Source organism: Carettochelys insculpta, chromosome 1, assembly GCF_033958435.1.
Source record: "Carettochelys insculpta isolate YL-2023 chromosome 1, ASM3395843v1, whole genome shotgun sequence".
Taxonomy (NCBI): Eukaryota; Metazoa; Chordata; order Testudines; family Carettochelyidae; genus Carettochelys; species Carettochelys insculpta.
The window spans coordinates 168093260-168109090 of record NC_134137.1 but is presented as its reverse complement, the minus strand read 5'-3'; the positions used below and the strand labels follow the sequence as shown (position 1 = coordinate 168109090).

Genomic DNA, 15831 nt, shown 5'->3' with positions numbered 1-15831 from the left:
GTCAGAGAATTGGGTCTCAAAAAGCAGATGGATCTGGCATAAATGTATGTTAGTAAACTAAATTCACCATCACTCAGTATAAGGTGATTACATGTTATCTAGTTGAAAGTATACAAATACAGTATTTTGAAATATAAAACTTTTCATGTCTACAATTTACATGTATAAATTCAGTGCCTGCAACCAAATAAAAGCTAGCTTAACAATGGGAAGGAAACATTTGAGACATCCCTCTTAAGACTAATATTCCAATACAAATAGAAAACGTAGTAAAAAATGATTTACCTAAACTGGAAAAAGCTTAAAATTTAGAAGTATCATTCCATCACACAATGAGAAGTTATTGCAAGAGCTTCAGTATAGTGAATTTACATATACTGAAGCTCTACTATGAAATCTTTTTAAAAAAAAAAAGTCACACTAGTATGGATCTGTCTATTGACACAATAATGGTTCTTTGAGATGTGGCCCTACAGGTGCTCAACAGTAGGTTGTGCTTGTGTGCCTGTACTGCTGATTCGCGAGCTTTGGTAGCCACATCCATTAAACCCACACACATGCTCTTCTTTCTTGTGCCCCATCACAAGGCTACCTAGAGAGCAGAGGCTAAACCCCCTCAGTTCCTTCTCTACAGCACAGTAACAGCCAAGAACTCCCAAGTGGAGGAACAGAAGTGTGTTGCAAAGAACATAAAAGGACACCTCTTGATGAACCCTTAACCATTGTTACTTTGTGCAGTAAGCAGTGTTTCTATTGGTGCTCCATTATTGAAAACTCTTCATCAGTTCCCCTACAGGAGATCTGGGGCTTTCAAGTTGGTTCAGTTACAGATTACCGTACTATGGAGGCAAAGACAGCATTGGAGGCTGAGTACCTAATGATCACATAGTGGTCTGCAAAGGTGTGGAGTGGTATCCTTTTCCTACTCAACAAATGTCTCAGAAGAGGATACATTTGAAGACAACGATAGATGGGGAGACTGACCTTGAGGAGTGTGTATGAATGGTATCTGGACAGATCATAGTGCAAACAATAATGTTGTCTAATGCAGTCTGAAACCCTGAACTGCATCTGACGATCACTGCCCACACGACCAACTTGCTGAAGAATCAGCCATGTCCCATTATGCCATTTGGAAGCACCTCGAAGCTCCTATGCCCTTCTTGCACAAGGACTCCAAATGCCTATGGCAGCAAGTCCTTGAACTTACAGAGGGAGCCCCGTAAGTTGAAGTTGTATCTCCCCAACAGAACTTGGTGGTGGGCCATCCAGAACTGAAGTCTTACCACTGAATAAATCTTTCTTCCAAAAAGATCCAACCTCTTGGCCTCTTCAATCTTGGGATTCCAACTGTTTTTTCCCTTACATGTCCTTCTCATGGGCTGCCAAAATGGTCAGCAAGCCTGCAAAAGGATACGTTTACCAATACTCAAACCTCCGGCCAGGACAAAAAACTATTGCTAGGTCTTGGAAGCAGATGGACTGGAAAAAGGGAGTTTGCCAAAGGGCTTTTGAATCATTTTGAACCCCATTGTGCCCTGACAGCACAACAGGGAATGCAGGGAGAAGCAGAGAGCCCGTTCAACAGGGTGCCCATCTATCTGGCCATCTGCTCAACTTTCAAGGCCAAATTCATAGCCACCTTATGAAGCAGGGTCTCATATTTAAAACTTTTCACCTGGCTGGCACAGGAGCAGCTTCCCACCACCTCATCTGAGGATGATAACAATTAGGTCACTGAGGGAGGCCCCAGAGAATCACCCCCCTATGGGAGGTGTAGAGGGAAGGGTGTGCACTTGATCCTCAACCCTGACCTCAAAGTGTACCTCATGCACAAAACTCAGTGCTACACATGCCACTGGGTTGCTGCTCTGAGGCAGTGGCTGATGAATGGACTCATGGAGCCACCAGCATTGCAAGCATACTCCACATGCTCCTTGCTGTCATGATGACGGGTGAATACCCTTGCCAAGCCGGAGAAATTGCAATCTAGGGCACCACATTGTGCACCTGACATCTCACCATGGGAGACTGGTGCCGCAAGCGGGAGTAATGGGGACAGAGAGAATGGTACGGCAACAGAATCTGCTCCTGCTGTCTGGGAGACTGGAATCTGCACCACAGACACAGCTGGCAGGAGGATGAGCAGTGCCTTCCACCAGGCAACACACATCAAGTGGGCGAAGACCATGAATGTGGCGCTAGCCATGTAGTATGTCCCACAGAAGACAGAGACCTGGGGCATAGAAATGAAGACACTGCGTTATCCAGAGGCATGTGTTGTTCACTGAAAGCCTTTGCTGTGACCTGACACACACACAGTGCCAGCAGCACTAGTAGAGGCCTCTGTTCTCTGGGCACCACTAGAGCGTAGGAAGGCATCACTACTACCATCCATCTGGGTTCCTTACAATTCCCTGACATCAGTGGCAGATCCCTAAGAGGCTTGGAAGCCCATTGTGGGAGTGTCCCCGTGTGATCCTGATATGGGCTATTAGCCCAAACTGGGTTGTTGGCCCTTCTTGCTAGATGCTGAAGAGTCACTCTTCAAACTCTTCTTGAGCACTGGTGATGGGGAGTGGTTATGGGCAGAGTATGGTACGAGGGGTGCACTGGGCACAGAAGCAGAGGTGCTAGGGTAGAGTCTGGCTGGAAAGGTTCAGACGCCAGACAGAGACACACCTCCATGAAGAGGGTCATCAAGTGGATGTCTTGCTCTTTAACTTCTGAGATGACAGTTCTTACAGATGTGATGCTTGTCTTTCACATGTGATTCTCCCAAGCATTTGAGGCAGCCACCATGAGAGTCGCTAACAAGCATAGGCTGTTATAGACAGAACAGGATTTAAAACCCAGAAACCTGGTCACGCCTAGCCTGGAGCAAATCCCCACCTAGAGTCTCTCTTTAGTTAGGCTACTTAACAACTACTTACTACCTAATGTAAACAGAACTACTTACAAGACCTTAACGGTCAAAGACTGAAGTAGAACCACCACTAGCCCTTGAAAGGCAAGGGAAAGGTGCGCTAACCAAACACCATGGTCATTAAAGGAGGAACTGAGGCTGCACCTACACTACGAGAAATTCAAATTCAAGGCAGTTAGTTCGATATTAATCTTTTTTCCTAGACTTTTCTATCCTCTTTCTTCTAACTTTGAGGATACAGTCTGAGCCCCTGTACTATTTTCAGCGACCAGATGCAATGATGGGAAGTGGGACACTCAGTGGATAGTTAGTTGAGAACAGAGCCTTATAGTGCCAGTGAAAGCCAAAGACTCTCCCCTCAGCAATTCTCATTTTTGAAAAAAATTTTCTATCTTCTCATTCTTCAGGCTTTTCAGGGATATTCCACTGTTCTCCTTGACTGTTCTATCCTCCTCCTTCTAACTTTGAAAATATAGTCTCGGTCCCTGTATTATTTCCAGGGATCTGATGCAATTACAGGAGGAGGGACACCCAGTGGATGGCCAGTTGAGAATTCAGCTACAGAAGAAAGACATTTCTGTATACTTCTTTTCCATCTCTGTGGATGTCCTACTTTTCCTTCCTTCCAACGGGAAAAATGGACATTCGCTTACTACAGGAGGAGCAATGAGGAAAACGCAACATGGGAAGATAATCTCACAGACCAGCAAGCACTCCCAGAATGCCACAGGGATGAGGGAACTGTGGGATAGGCTCCCAGAATGCACTACTGCTACACTCAATTGGCAAAAATTGACTAACAGCAGTAAGTTGACTTTGTGAGAAATATGTGGGGAGGTGAGGATAGCCAAATTCGAACTTATAAATTCCAGAATTACCAAATCGATATTAACAGATTCTAGTTTATCTTGTTCTGTAGAGACAGCCTGAGAGTGTGCAGGGCCAGCAGCTCCTAATGTAGCAACTCACGAGCATGGCACTCAAGAAGGTGCCACAGCCAATACTACAGATGCTGTTAAGGCAAAAAAACCCTGACCATTCTGCACGTGGTTACACACACGGCATGGTATCAACATAAGCAAGCACTCAAAGTAGTATCATATACTGGAAACACTGAAGAGTGTTTACTCTTGTCCTTGTCCCCTGCTGACATTGATTTGGTGCCTATTCCTACTGGCTCCACAAATGTGCCAACAGTGGCCGCCTCAGTGGGTCTTCATAAACTGTGGGTAGCAGGGTTTGTCTCTAGCAATAGTATCAAGGATAGTGTGTGTTCTGGAGAACATCCGCATCTAGCTTTGGGCTCACTATTCCAACTTCCTGCCTTTTTTTTTTTAAATTCAGCCCACAACCTTTTTATGTTGAGTTTCGTGGGAAGTCTTACATCCACCAAGTGACTCTTGGCATGGGTCCCAAGAGGGTCAAAAGGCCACTTCTCATGAAGATGATCATCCATCTCAGATCCTTGTCCTTGCAAGACACTCTCATGAACTGTGCCTTCTCCAAGATGGTACGTACCAGGAGGGTTTGTCTGCAATAAAATAGCCTCTTAGGAGCAAAGGCAGTTTGTGAAGCCCAGTGAACCACGCATACCTCTTTGAGGGAAGGGTCTTCAGAGAGCAAAAATGCAGGGGCGGGGGGCAGTAGAGAGAGATGGTTCACTTAACAAGGACAAACTATGACACAAATAGAGGAAAAACTACACCTTCGAGTAGACTAACTATAAAAATGCACAATGAAAACTACGGTCTTAACCTGATTAGCTCCAATTATTTTGTTAGTCTTTAGATTGCTGCTGGACTGCTTTTGTTTTGATAGAATATAGACTAACTTGGCTCTCTGTTACCATTCAACAGACATAGCTACCAAAATTCTCCAATCAGCAGCACAGGGATGCAATCGTGCCTACAGTGAAGCACAGCAGAGGCACTCCTCTAAGAACACACAATAGCTAAAATGCAAAACGATAAGGTTCAGACACAGTCTTGCAATGCATAATAAATTAATCATATGAAGTCACGGGTACTTCAGACTTTTGGGACTTACCTTTTTTTCCCCAGCTTGTTCTTTAACTTGAGTCAGTTAACTCTGGGCAAAATTCTTAGTAAACACGAGGTGGCTTTCAGTTTTTACAAAGTAAGCAGGTTGAGTTCAAGGCAAGATCTACATTACAAGTGTGCATCAGTATATCTAGGTCACCCAGGATGTGAAATATCCATACCCATGAGTGAGATAGCTTTATCAACCAACCGCTCCAAGTACACAGTTCTATAATGGCAGAACTTTCATGTCAACACAGCACAGTGCTTCTCAGGATGGTGAATTAACTACACTGACAGGAATAGCTCTCCACTGTTGACACAGGAGTATCTGCACACAAGTGCTGCAACTGTGCCAACGCATTGCTGTAGGTGTAAATCTGTCCTAAGACAATGGAGAAGCTTAGCTTTTTTCATACAAGCAAGCAGGCTGATTTAAAGAATAGGCTTCCACATGGTATTCAGCCTGATAACTTAAGTGAAAACTACAATTTGTCTTATCTTCACTAGGAGATTACCTTAAGTTAACTAATTTACATTAAGAACACACCTACCTTCCTCCCACCCAATGAAGGTAAGACCCTGGAGTATAGAAGGTGACTTACAAATTGCTATACTTTTAAATTTGATTTACTTTCCAAATGACATTATAATGGTCAAGGAATAAAATAATTACTGAGCTTGAATCTCCAGTGAAGGTATATTAACTGAAAAAGCCAAGGAAAACCAGAAGACCAAGTTGCTAATATCTACATTTAAAATGCTACAGTAGCATAGCTGCACCACCATGAAGTTTCAGTGTAGATACTTCCTATACCCAACAGGAAAAGGTTCTCGAGTCTGCACAGGTAACCTGTCTCCTCAACAGGCAAAAGATAAATTAATTGAACAATTCTTCCTTTGACCTTAAACACTACCTACGTAGGGACTTGTGTCAGCTCAAGAATTCTACTGGTGATGTTCATTTTTCACACCCTGAGCAATAGAGTTAAACTAGCCTGAATTTTCTAGTGTAACGTATGCCAGTCTAAATGTCTGTTTTATTTCAGAAACAATATTCTGAAAATATCTTATGCTGTGTGCCTTAAATAGTACAGCAGTTTAAAAAAAATTAGAACTCAATAACTACATGCAACAGGAAGTCTCATCTGTGGAGACTACACAGGATTTATCTAAAAAGTATGACAGACAGATTAAAGAGTCCTACTATGGTAATCTGAACATATAAAAATGTTCTTGGACTACTTCATTCAGTACATTAAAAGCAAGTTAACTGATTTCAGGATTTACAGTAATAGGACAGCAGAAAAATGCAGTGTTACCTTAAAGCAATCAAACAGGTGATCAAGCTGTTCAGGAGAGAAATCCCAAGCCAATTTTGCAAGGAGATCATGAACATTCTTAACAATGGCTTCATGTTTTCCTGCCTATCAAAAGACACAAAACTTACATTTTTAATGATACCAACATAAACATAGTTAAGTACCATGCTTCATATATGTCAGATATGAAAACCTGAAGTGGGTAGGAAGGAAGAGTACACTGTGGACCGGGAATGCAAAGTAGGTTACCAGGGATGGCGTTAGACTTGGTGGGACTCAGGCTCAAAGCCCAAGAACAAGTTTCATCAAAGAGATTCAGCCTTGGGCAGCAGAGCTTAGGCTTCGGCTTCACTCTTGGACACTGGTGCTCAGGTTACACATCCCCGCAATATCTAGGGCTGAAGTTCTTATGCTTCAGCTTTGGCCTCCCCACACGGAGTGTCAGGACTCAGGCTTCAGGCCCCTTTCCTGGGCTTGCACAGTAGTAATCTTTGTTATCAGAAGGGAGTGAGGAGTCATAGTGCAATGATATTTGAGAACCCCGATATACACTGAAGGCTTCCAATTGTCTACTTCTGTTACCTACTTTTTTTTTGGCAAATTAATGTAGAAGAGAATGATTTCTGTAAAGGACAAACATTATTTCCAACCCAAATAAATGTCCTACATATCAACGTGTTTCATCATGTTACTTTATTCAGTGTCTAAATGGATTTTAATACAGTATTTCCATACTGCGTCTTGGGCTCTTCCTGAAGTGATGGGGGAGGATGTTTAATGGCTACTTGAAATTTTTTAAAATTGGCTGACAGTACTGAAAAGGCGAACCTATTCATTGATCAGCAGTGCAACAGCAGAAAGCCACCATGGGAAGATGACAGTCACGTACAGACCTTAAAACTTGGAGGGCAGAGAAGGAAGGAGTTAGGTATTACCTGTAATTTTGACATGTATCAGAAGGTAATGTAGGATATTTGGTGTTTTGTTTTGTTTTTTTCTGGGGATGGGGATGTCGTGTTTTTGGAGGGGGATGGTTTAATCCAAACAGATTCCTTACTTGGGTTCTACGCCTATCAAAAAGGAGGGTTCCTGACTAGATGAACCAGTGGTCTAATCTGATGTGGTATTTTTCTAAATAGATTAATTTCAAATAATTAATATGTATTGTTGCAAGACTAACCCATTATTGTAAAATGTAAAGCTTCAAAAACAATTTAGAGATACTTTCAATCTCAGCCAATATTTAAATACATTAACAGCAATGAAATTTACTCCTTTGTAAACTTTGCATCAGCACTTCACTTTACTCCTTGCAGTACTAAATTCAGTATCTTAAATTAGATCATGTGCAATGCATTGCTTTATATTTTTCTGAATTTTATGCAGCAACTTACTTTCATATTATGATCCAGATTTTTTTTTAAAAAGGGGGAAGTGACTGGCAATCAAAACACTAAATACTTCAAATGTCCTGAGTGGCAGACATATTATATTAATCTGTCTGCAAAAACAACAAGGAGTCTGGGGGCATCTTAGAACCTAACTGATTCATTACAGCACAAGCGTTCATGGGCAAAACCCACTTCATCAGATGAGCTTGAGTGGAAATTACAGAGCACTCTTTCAACTGGTTATGAACTTCACAGCCTGGAGACAGATACTAAATCCAGAGAGCATGTGAATTTTTAAGTTTCTCTCTTTCACTCGCTAAAGTAAGAAGAACTACAGAAGAAATACTTGTCAAGTGTAGGACCCATGTTAATAAGGCTAATCAAATCAGTATGAATGCATCTCATTTGAAAAATTTGTTATGGCGCTGTGAATATCAAGAAAGAAGAAACTGCCCTTCCAGCATGTTAACGAGTTAAGAACCTTATTCAGTCCTAAGTTGATTGTACTGAATTTACAAATAAACTCCAGTTCATGTGCCTTCCTTTACAACTGGATATATCACATGATCCATTGTCTACAGCCAATCCTCACAATAAATATTTGAACTCCTGTTCCCCACAATATGTGCTGGTTTGATCTTTTCACCACATTTTTATTTTAGTGCTGTAAAGAGACTATTTCTTCGGGACCAAAGCGAGGACTCAGTGAAACTGCCAGACTTTTTCGTCTTTTTAAAAAAGAAGAAATACAGATAAGCATACTGACACTACAACTTTCTAGTTTTATGGATATACCATGTATTCATAATTCACTGTTTCACACTATTTCTCTTTCAGATGTTTCAGAACACTCATTTGACCCAGATTCATTGCACTTCATTTGATCCAATAAATTCTTCTTTTAGCTTGTCTAAACTTGAAATACTACAGCAGCACAACTATGGTGTTGTGAGTGAGCCATGGTTGCGCTCCACTGCGGACATTACCAATGCCAGTCAGAAACATCCTCCAGTGTGTGTAAGTAATCCACCTTCCCAAGAAAAAGTAGTTAGTTCAACAGAAAGACCTTTCCTTTGACCTAGTGCTATCTACATCGGTGGCTAAAGCAATGTTACTGCACTGCTCAGGAATGTGGATTTTTCACACTCCAGAGAAGCACAGCTAAGCCAACTTAACTGTCCAGTGTCGACCAGTCCTAGACACTTCAATGGAAAAGACGCTATACTCTCAACAGAAATTAAACAACTCTCCAAAGAAGGAATTTCTCTTGTATTCCACAGTAAACCTAGGACAAAATTTTCATTTTAAATGCTTCACAGTACTTAATTATTTTAAATGCCTCACCTATTCCACAGTGAGCAGAAAACACAAAATCACATGCTACTTAATAAATATTAAGCCCACCTCTGTGCCATCGTTCACCCACACCTTTAAAGTTTATCTCCTGCCCAGTTTGTCCTGTCCATTCAACTTTCAACACATTTGAGAATAGTCTGAGATCCTGGACTTGAGCTTACCTATCAGTCTAAATTTAGCTTTCAGGATCTTCCTCCTATTTCATTTTGCATATATCAATGCATAACACCAACAAAACTATCAACATTTCCTCCTTTCTACATGAAATTCAATACCATCCTTCCTTATCTACCGATATTGATTGCACATAACAAATGGCATGCTACTCATAATTCGGCTTAAAATTGTCAAGGGGTGCTATAAAGTAAGATCATTCAGTCCTGTGTAAGGACAGAGCAATCATTTAAAATTCCTTACCTGAGCTGCCCAAATGTTATCAAGATCTTGTAAAGTGAGAGCTTTTTCTTTGATGACAAAACGAAGAATCTTCTCTAACTTTTCTACATATTGAGGCTGATGAAGACTATCTCGTAATACGATGGATAAAATATTATTCTGCTGGATCCACTCCTAATTTTAAATTAAAATACATATTTTAAGATACCGAAGTTTTGAAAAAAAAAGATTAGTTAAAATTAAACAAAAACGTAAGCCTGAATCACACTCTCTTATAGAGGTATGAAAAACAAACCAGAAGGGAAGGATAATTTTACTTCACTTAGTAGTAGTAGTACTCCTTAACCAGCTTCAGCTCTTTCAAACAGTCTCAACTTCTATTTGAATTAGGGAGAAGTTCAAGCAAAATTTAAAAAGTGGAGATAAACATTAAGATGATTTCAAAGTAGCACTGATACAGCACAAGGAACACAATGTAGTCCAGCTCCTTCATTCAGACTGAGGCATCATCAGAATGTCTGCCGAGTGTCCCAACCAAAAGGGAATGAGAGGAGGTAACCTTTCTTCAGAGTTGCTATACTTGAGTATATAAAAGATTGTATCTGGCACCCTATGTATAATTTGGACAAACAATGTTTCTGAATTATCTGTACCATGTCTTTTCAAGTATAAGCAAAAAATTATTTCTAAAAGAATCAATCTTGATTAAGATACCAAATCCCTCAGTTGTCTTAGAAGAGTCTCTATTGGCTAGTATAGTACATACAAGACTGTTAATCCTGCCCCTCAGCATTCTTTCAACTGGTTATGAACATCACAAGAAGAACACAGACACTAAACTCAGACAGCACGTTAATTTTTAAGGTTCTCTCTCACTCGCTAAAGCAAGCAGTTACTCACCATGTGCCCCCCCGCCCCACGACCCCTGGGTGCTCTGCTCTGGGTTCTGGTGCATCCTCACACCAGTGCTCAGAGATTCTTTATAGCTGTGGTTTCACACACAGCGCATGCATGGAAGGGTTGTCTCATGCTATCAGGTACACTCATGGCCCGGGCCCCTCCACTCCTCTACCCTAGCAAATAGAGCAGGATGCTCCAAAGCAGGGGAAGGAGATAGGGAAGTGAAGTACACTTGGGTACACATCTCTCAAAGAACCACTGTTACTGCACAAGGTAACTCCCTCTTCGTCAAGTAGCATCCCCAGGGGTGCTCCACTCTGGGTGACTACAAAGCAATAGCTGCACTTTGGAGGTGGGTTTGAAGCCCAGTAACAATCACAGTCAACAGAACTGCTTGACCCACTTGAATGCAGGAAGCAATGGAAGATGAAAAAGAGTGTAGTACTGTGCAAACATGCTGGAAGACCATGTCGCCGCCTTGCATATGTCCATAAGGGGTACGTTTTTGAGAAAGGCGGGGGTGGAAGACACAGCCCTGGTAGAATGGATGGTGACAGCACCCAGAAGCTCTTTTCGGTGAAGCACGTAACGTGTGAAAATAAGTGGAGATCTACTTGGACAGTTGTTGAGATGAAACCGGCAGGCCCCTGGATCACTCCGCGAAGGATAGGAAGAGCCTAGCAGACTTGTGACAAGGCTTCATGCAATCAACGCAGAAGGCCAATGCCTGACAAACATCCAGAGTGTGCCACACTACATGCACAGGATCTGGGTGCAACTTCAAGAAGAATGCAGGTAAGTGGATAAGCTCACTGATGTGAAAGAGAGAGAATCTTAGGGAAAAACTTAGGAACCTATCCTTGGTAAACACTGTATAAAGAGGTTCAAACCATAAGAGCGGCAAGCTTCCCAACTCTCCTGGCCAGCGTGATGGTGACTAAAACTGAGAACACATCACCAGGGGTTCAAAGGGTGGTTTCATAAGGCAATTGAGTACATGGTTAAGGTCCCAAATAGGGATGAGAGGACGTACTGAGAGAAAGGTGTTTTGAAGATCCATCAGAAAACATTTTATTGATGGGATGGAAGAAGAAGGAAGTCCCATCCTCCACTTGGACGATGACCACCACTGCCATGGCATGCACCCAGATAGTATTGAGGGCAAGGCCTGACTCATGACAATGGTGGAGGCTGTGACCCTAGCTGATGTGCCCGCTACGTCCATCACAGACTACTGTGCCATACAGGCGATGATGTGCCCTTTGTGTATTACATTCATGAGGGCTGGGAGCTGATGCTCAGGTAAGGAGGGAACAAACACCTACCTGAACTACTCCAAGTTGCAGGTAGGAATAGTCAGCCAGCATGGCTGCACAGTTTGCCATCAGCAGGACTAACATGCCAGAGGAATAAACTTTGCATCCCGTGATATTCCATTTCTTACTTGGCTTGTACTGAGGAGTGGAAAAGGAGGACATAGTTTGTTGCAGATGGTGTCCACCACTAACAAGTTTGACTGTGGATGGGTGAAGAGAAACTCCGTGTCCTTCAATGTCACAAAGTATCATTTGTCAGCCCTCTTGCTAGTGGGAGGAATGGATGCCAGCATCTGCCAGATAACATCTGCATGGTTCATTATGGCTTTGTCCACGGGTATTCCAATTCTGGAGTCTTCACAGTGCTGTTTGGACACTGTGCCATGCTCCAGTGCCAGGGGTTTTGGCACAGCAGTGTCTTGGTGTCGCTTTGGTGCTTTCTTGGTTGCAGCATGAGAATGGGGCAGTGCCTCAGCCATGGACTTGCACAGTGCTAAGGCCAGTACCCTGTGTGAATGGCACGGAGACTTGGAGCAGTGCTGCTTATGTTCCAGGTCCAGTACCTATGGTGAGGTCTTATTTTCTGAGAGCCTCTTATGCCGAGGGCCAAAGCCAGTGGTGCCAACGGCATCTGAAGTGCCGAATGCTGACAGCTTGGCCCCAAGTGCAGCCGCTTTAGCGGTGCCAGCTTAGACAGTGCCAGGGACATCACAGCAGTCTTTTTAACTGGTGTGGCCTGTGAGGATGGTGCTGGAGTCCAGGAATGCGCCAAAGAAGGGACTGCCTTTCCAGATGGTGTGCCGACCAAGGTCGAGGGATGCGCAGAATCCACACCCCGCTCTCCCATGCCAGTTTCTTGGTGGAGGGCCGCTCTCAGGCCAGTGATTGGAAGAGCTTTTCATATAGATAAGACTTGAGCCTGTTGGTTTGGCCCATCCTGGCCCCCACCATGAGACTGGTGCAGTGGGTGCAGGATTGATTTTGGTGGCCCTCACCCAGATACTTGATGCAGAAGACATGGCTCTCTGAGTCTGGCATGGCTTCCCTGCATGTTGTGCATTGTTTGAAGCCTGGGGAGCCCTGCATGGCAATGACACAGCAACTAATTCTGTCTTTTTTTTTTTTTTTTATTTTGGTTATTTGAACTTTGAAAAGGAGAGAACTTGGATAATGACAGACTAAACCCAAAACTAACTAAACTCTTCTTTGTCTTTCTGAGAGGGAGTGAAGCTCCATCTGCAGCTGAGGATAGTAAAGAAGGAACTGACAGGCACATGCCAGATAGCATGAAAAGGCGCTATGGTGCATGTGTGACACAGGAAAGAAGTTACTCACCTTCGTGCTGTAACAATGATTATCTGAGATGTCCCCCTGCGGGGGGGCCACTCAGATGTTGGCATGTTCTGGCACTGGACATTGGAATACTTTTAGAGCAGTGCCTGCCCCTCCAGCCCTCATGCGTGCTGGCCATCTCGAGCCACTGCCACTCTGAGGAGTGTGCTAACACCACAGCCATCCTCTGTTCCTTTTGTACCTGAAGCTCCTATAGACTCCAAGCAGAGGGGAGGACAGGAGGGTTGTGGAGCACGCACAGCAGCATATCTTGGAGAAACATCATTACTGCACGAGGAGAATAACTACTCCTCCTCCAAGCGGTCCCTGTGGGTGCTCCACTCAGGTGACTCTGCAGAAGTACCCATTTGGTGGAGGTGGGTATTGGAGTCTTATATGGATGGAGGCAGGACCCCATTTGCCAAAACAATGCTGTGTGAGTGTATGGTGTGAAGACCATGTGGCCATTGTACAGATATCAACTAAGAACACATTATTCAGGAAGGCTGTGGTGGTGGCCATTGCCTGTGTGGATTGAGCCCAGAGAGTCTGCGGCAGCCGTTTCCCTCCGAGTTGGTATGCAGTGCATATGGAACCTGCAATACACTTGGACAGGCATTGTGCCAAACCAGCTGTTCCTGCACGAGGCCCCAATCACGCCACAAAGATTCTGTCCACTTCTCTTGCTGCTCTAGCTCTCTCAAGGTAGAGCACAACTGCCCACCTTGCAAGGGATGATGTTTAGGGAGGAGGTAGGATGTTTAGGGAAATAAGCAGGAAAGTAGATGGGTTCATTTATGTAAAAACTGGTTATAACTTTGGGGAGAAATTTTGGATTGGACCTGAGTATCCCTTTGTCCCTGGTGAAAGTGGTCAAAGGAGGATTAGCCATGAGGACCACAATTTTTGCTAGCAATCTTGCTGATGTTAGTGCCACCATCAAAGCCACCTTCATAAACAGGTATTGTGGTGTCACAGTGGCTCAAAGGGTGGCACGACAGGCGTACCTAGGAAAGTTTTACTTTTCTTTGCTACCTTTGTTTGTTTGTTTACAAACTGCTGTTTGTGTGTTTTGCAGGGAAGTCATCCTGATATGAGATGCATACTTTCGGCTTGTGCAGATGAGCTGCCACTACTGCCAGCACCTCAGAGAACACCCTGGGTGCAGTAGAGAGGCTGAAAGGGAGTACCATGTACTGAAAGTGTTGTCCACCCAATAAGTCTGAGGTATTTCCTGGAGGCAACCTATATGGGCACATGGAAATATGTGAAAGAAATATCTGAAGGTCGCAAACTGCCAGGCAGTTGTGTTACTGCAGCTGTAAACCTTGCCATGCGATAGGATAGGAGCACATGCTGATGGGGTCAACAGTGGGGCTCTGTTAGACCCTGCTATTTTGCCACTAGCAGGGCATAGTGTTTGTGCCAGCGCTGCAATGGATTTAGGTATTTGACCCATGCTAGTCTTAGGCTTGCCCAACTGTTTGGGCATTGAAGCCAGGTCTTGCGACCTCTGGGGCACGTTAGGTGATAACAGCCCCGTCAAGCTCTTGTCTGAAGCCCTCACAGGGACCAGAACATGCTTGGAGTTGTGGGATCACCCAGAGTTGGGTGAGGGGGATTCCCCGTTAACATCTACATTTATGTGCTTAGATTGTTTAGCACTTGCAGAAATTGATCAGTGAAACAACAGAAGTGAAATATCTGATTTACTGTATAAGTAGGATTCCTTCCCCCCTTCCCCTCCTATTTTCAACAGGGACCTGAATGCCCAACCTGTGAAGGGTGGCTGTGGAGTTTTTCCAGGGAGTGCAAGGAAGTGTCTGTGGACTCCACAAGAGCACATTTAGACCTTCAAAAGGGAGGTCTTCCAGCCTTGTCTGATCCACCTTTAGGAAACAAGAAATATGTACACGAGTCTCTCCTCATAACCACTGCCACTGCTCAGCAATACGCGGAGATGTAAGCTGACTCAAGTGAGGCCTGTAGGGCTTTTCTCGCTATGATTGAGCCCTCGTTAGGATTGACTGTGAACTGCTCGCTTTTATGATCTGTAATGTATTCAATAAAGACAAACATTTGTTCAAATGTGTGATGTGTATATTTTGCCAGCAATGCTGTATAATTTGACATATGTAGCTGGAGGAAAGCAGAGGAGAAGGCTTTTCTACCCATGCTATCAAGTTGCTTCCACTCCTTATCAGAAGAAGGTTTATTTAAACATCTGTTTATCCTTCTGATTGGCAGCAGTGGGGGGTGGTGTGAACAGGAACTCTGCACCTTGTGAGGTGACATTCTCTGTCTGCGTTATTGCCCACTGGCAAAATCATGGTTGGTGTTTGCCACATGGTTTAGGCAGATCCACAAGGGCAAAGCCAGTTTTGCTGGCAGCATGCCATGGAGTCTGCTGGTTAAGTTTATGCTGGGTGTCAGGTACAGCATTAGTGAAATCCATAGCATGTCAACCACCCTTCTGAAGAGATACAGGAATAATTTGAAGTCATTGTCTCTAAAGGGAAATGGTGGCATCAGCGTACCCTCAGAGGGGGAAAGCTGCAACCGAGTGTGTGATAAATCATAGAAGCCATCACCACTGAGGGACTGGTCTCACTCAGTTTGATCTTCAGACACATCCAAAGATGTGTCTGAAGTGTGCCTTGAAAAGGCTGGTTGTGTGTTCTGAGAGGTATCCACAGATTGCAGTGGGGCCAGGCAAAAGGCATGGACCTAACAGGTGCTTGCCCCTGGCCAGGGAGCCACTGAGGCATTACTGATTGTGGCTGACACATCCCTTTGTTAGGGGAGGGACCCCTAGGTGAGACAACATTCAATGGAGACATCACCACCTCCTCA

At 43.8% G+C, this 15831-nt stretch overlaps 1 protein-coding gene across 2 annotated transcripts in view; it reads right to left on the bottom strand.

Moving 5' to 3' along the window:
- USP9X (ubiquitin specific peptidase 9 X-linked) overlaps window positions 1–15831 on the bottom strand; it is a 203372-nt gene that overhangs the window by 126817 nt on the left and 60724 nt on the right. For both annotated transcript variants that reach the window (XM_074995034.1, XM_074995025.1), the window contains exons 10-11: window positions 9452–9604; window positions 6288–6392 (exon numbers count right to left, since the gene is read on the bottom strand). In XM_074995034.1, coding sequence (XP_074851135.1) covers window positions 6288–6392; window positions 9452–9604 — 258 coding nt within the window. The remainder of the gene's footprint in view (window positions 1–6287; window positions 6393–9451; window positions 9605–15831) is intronic.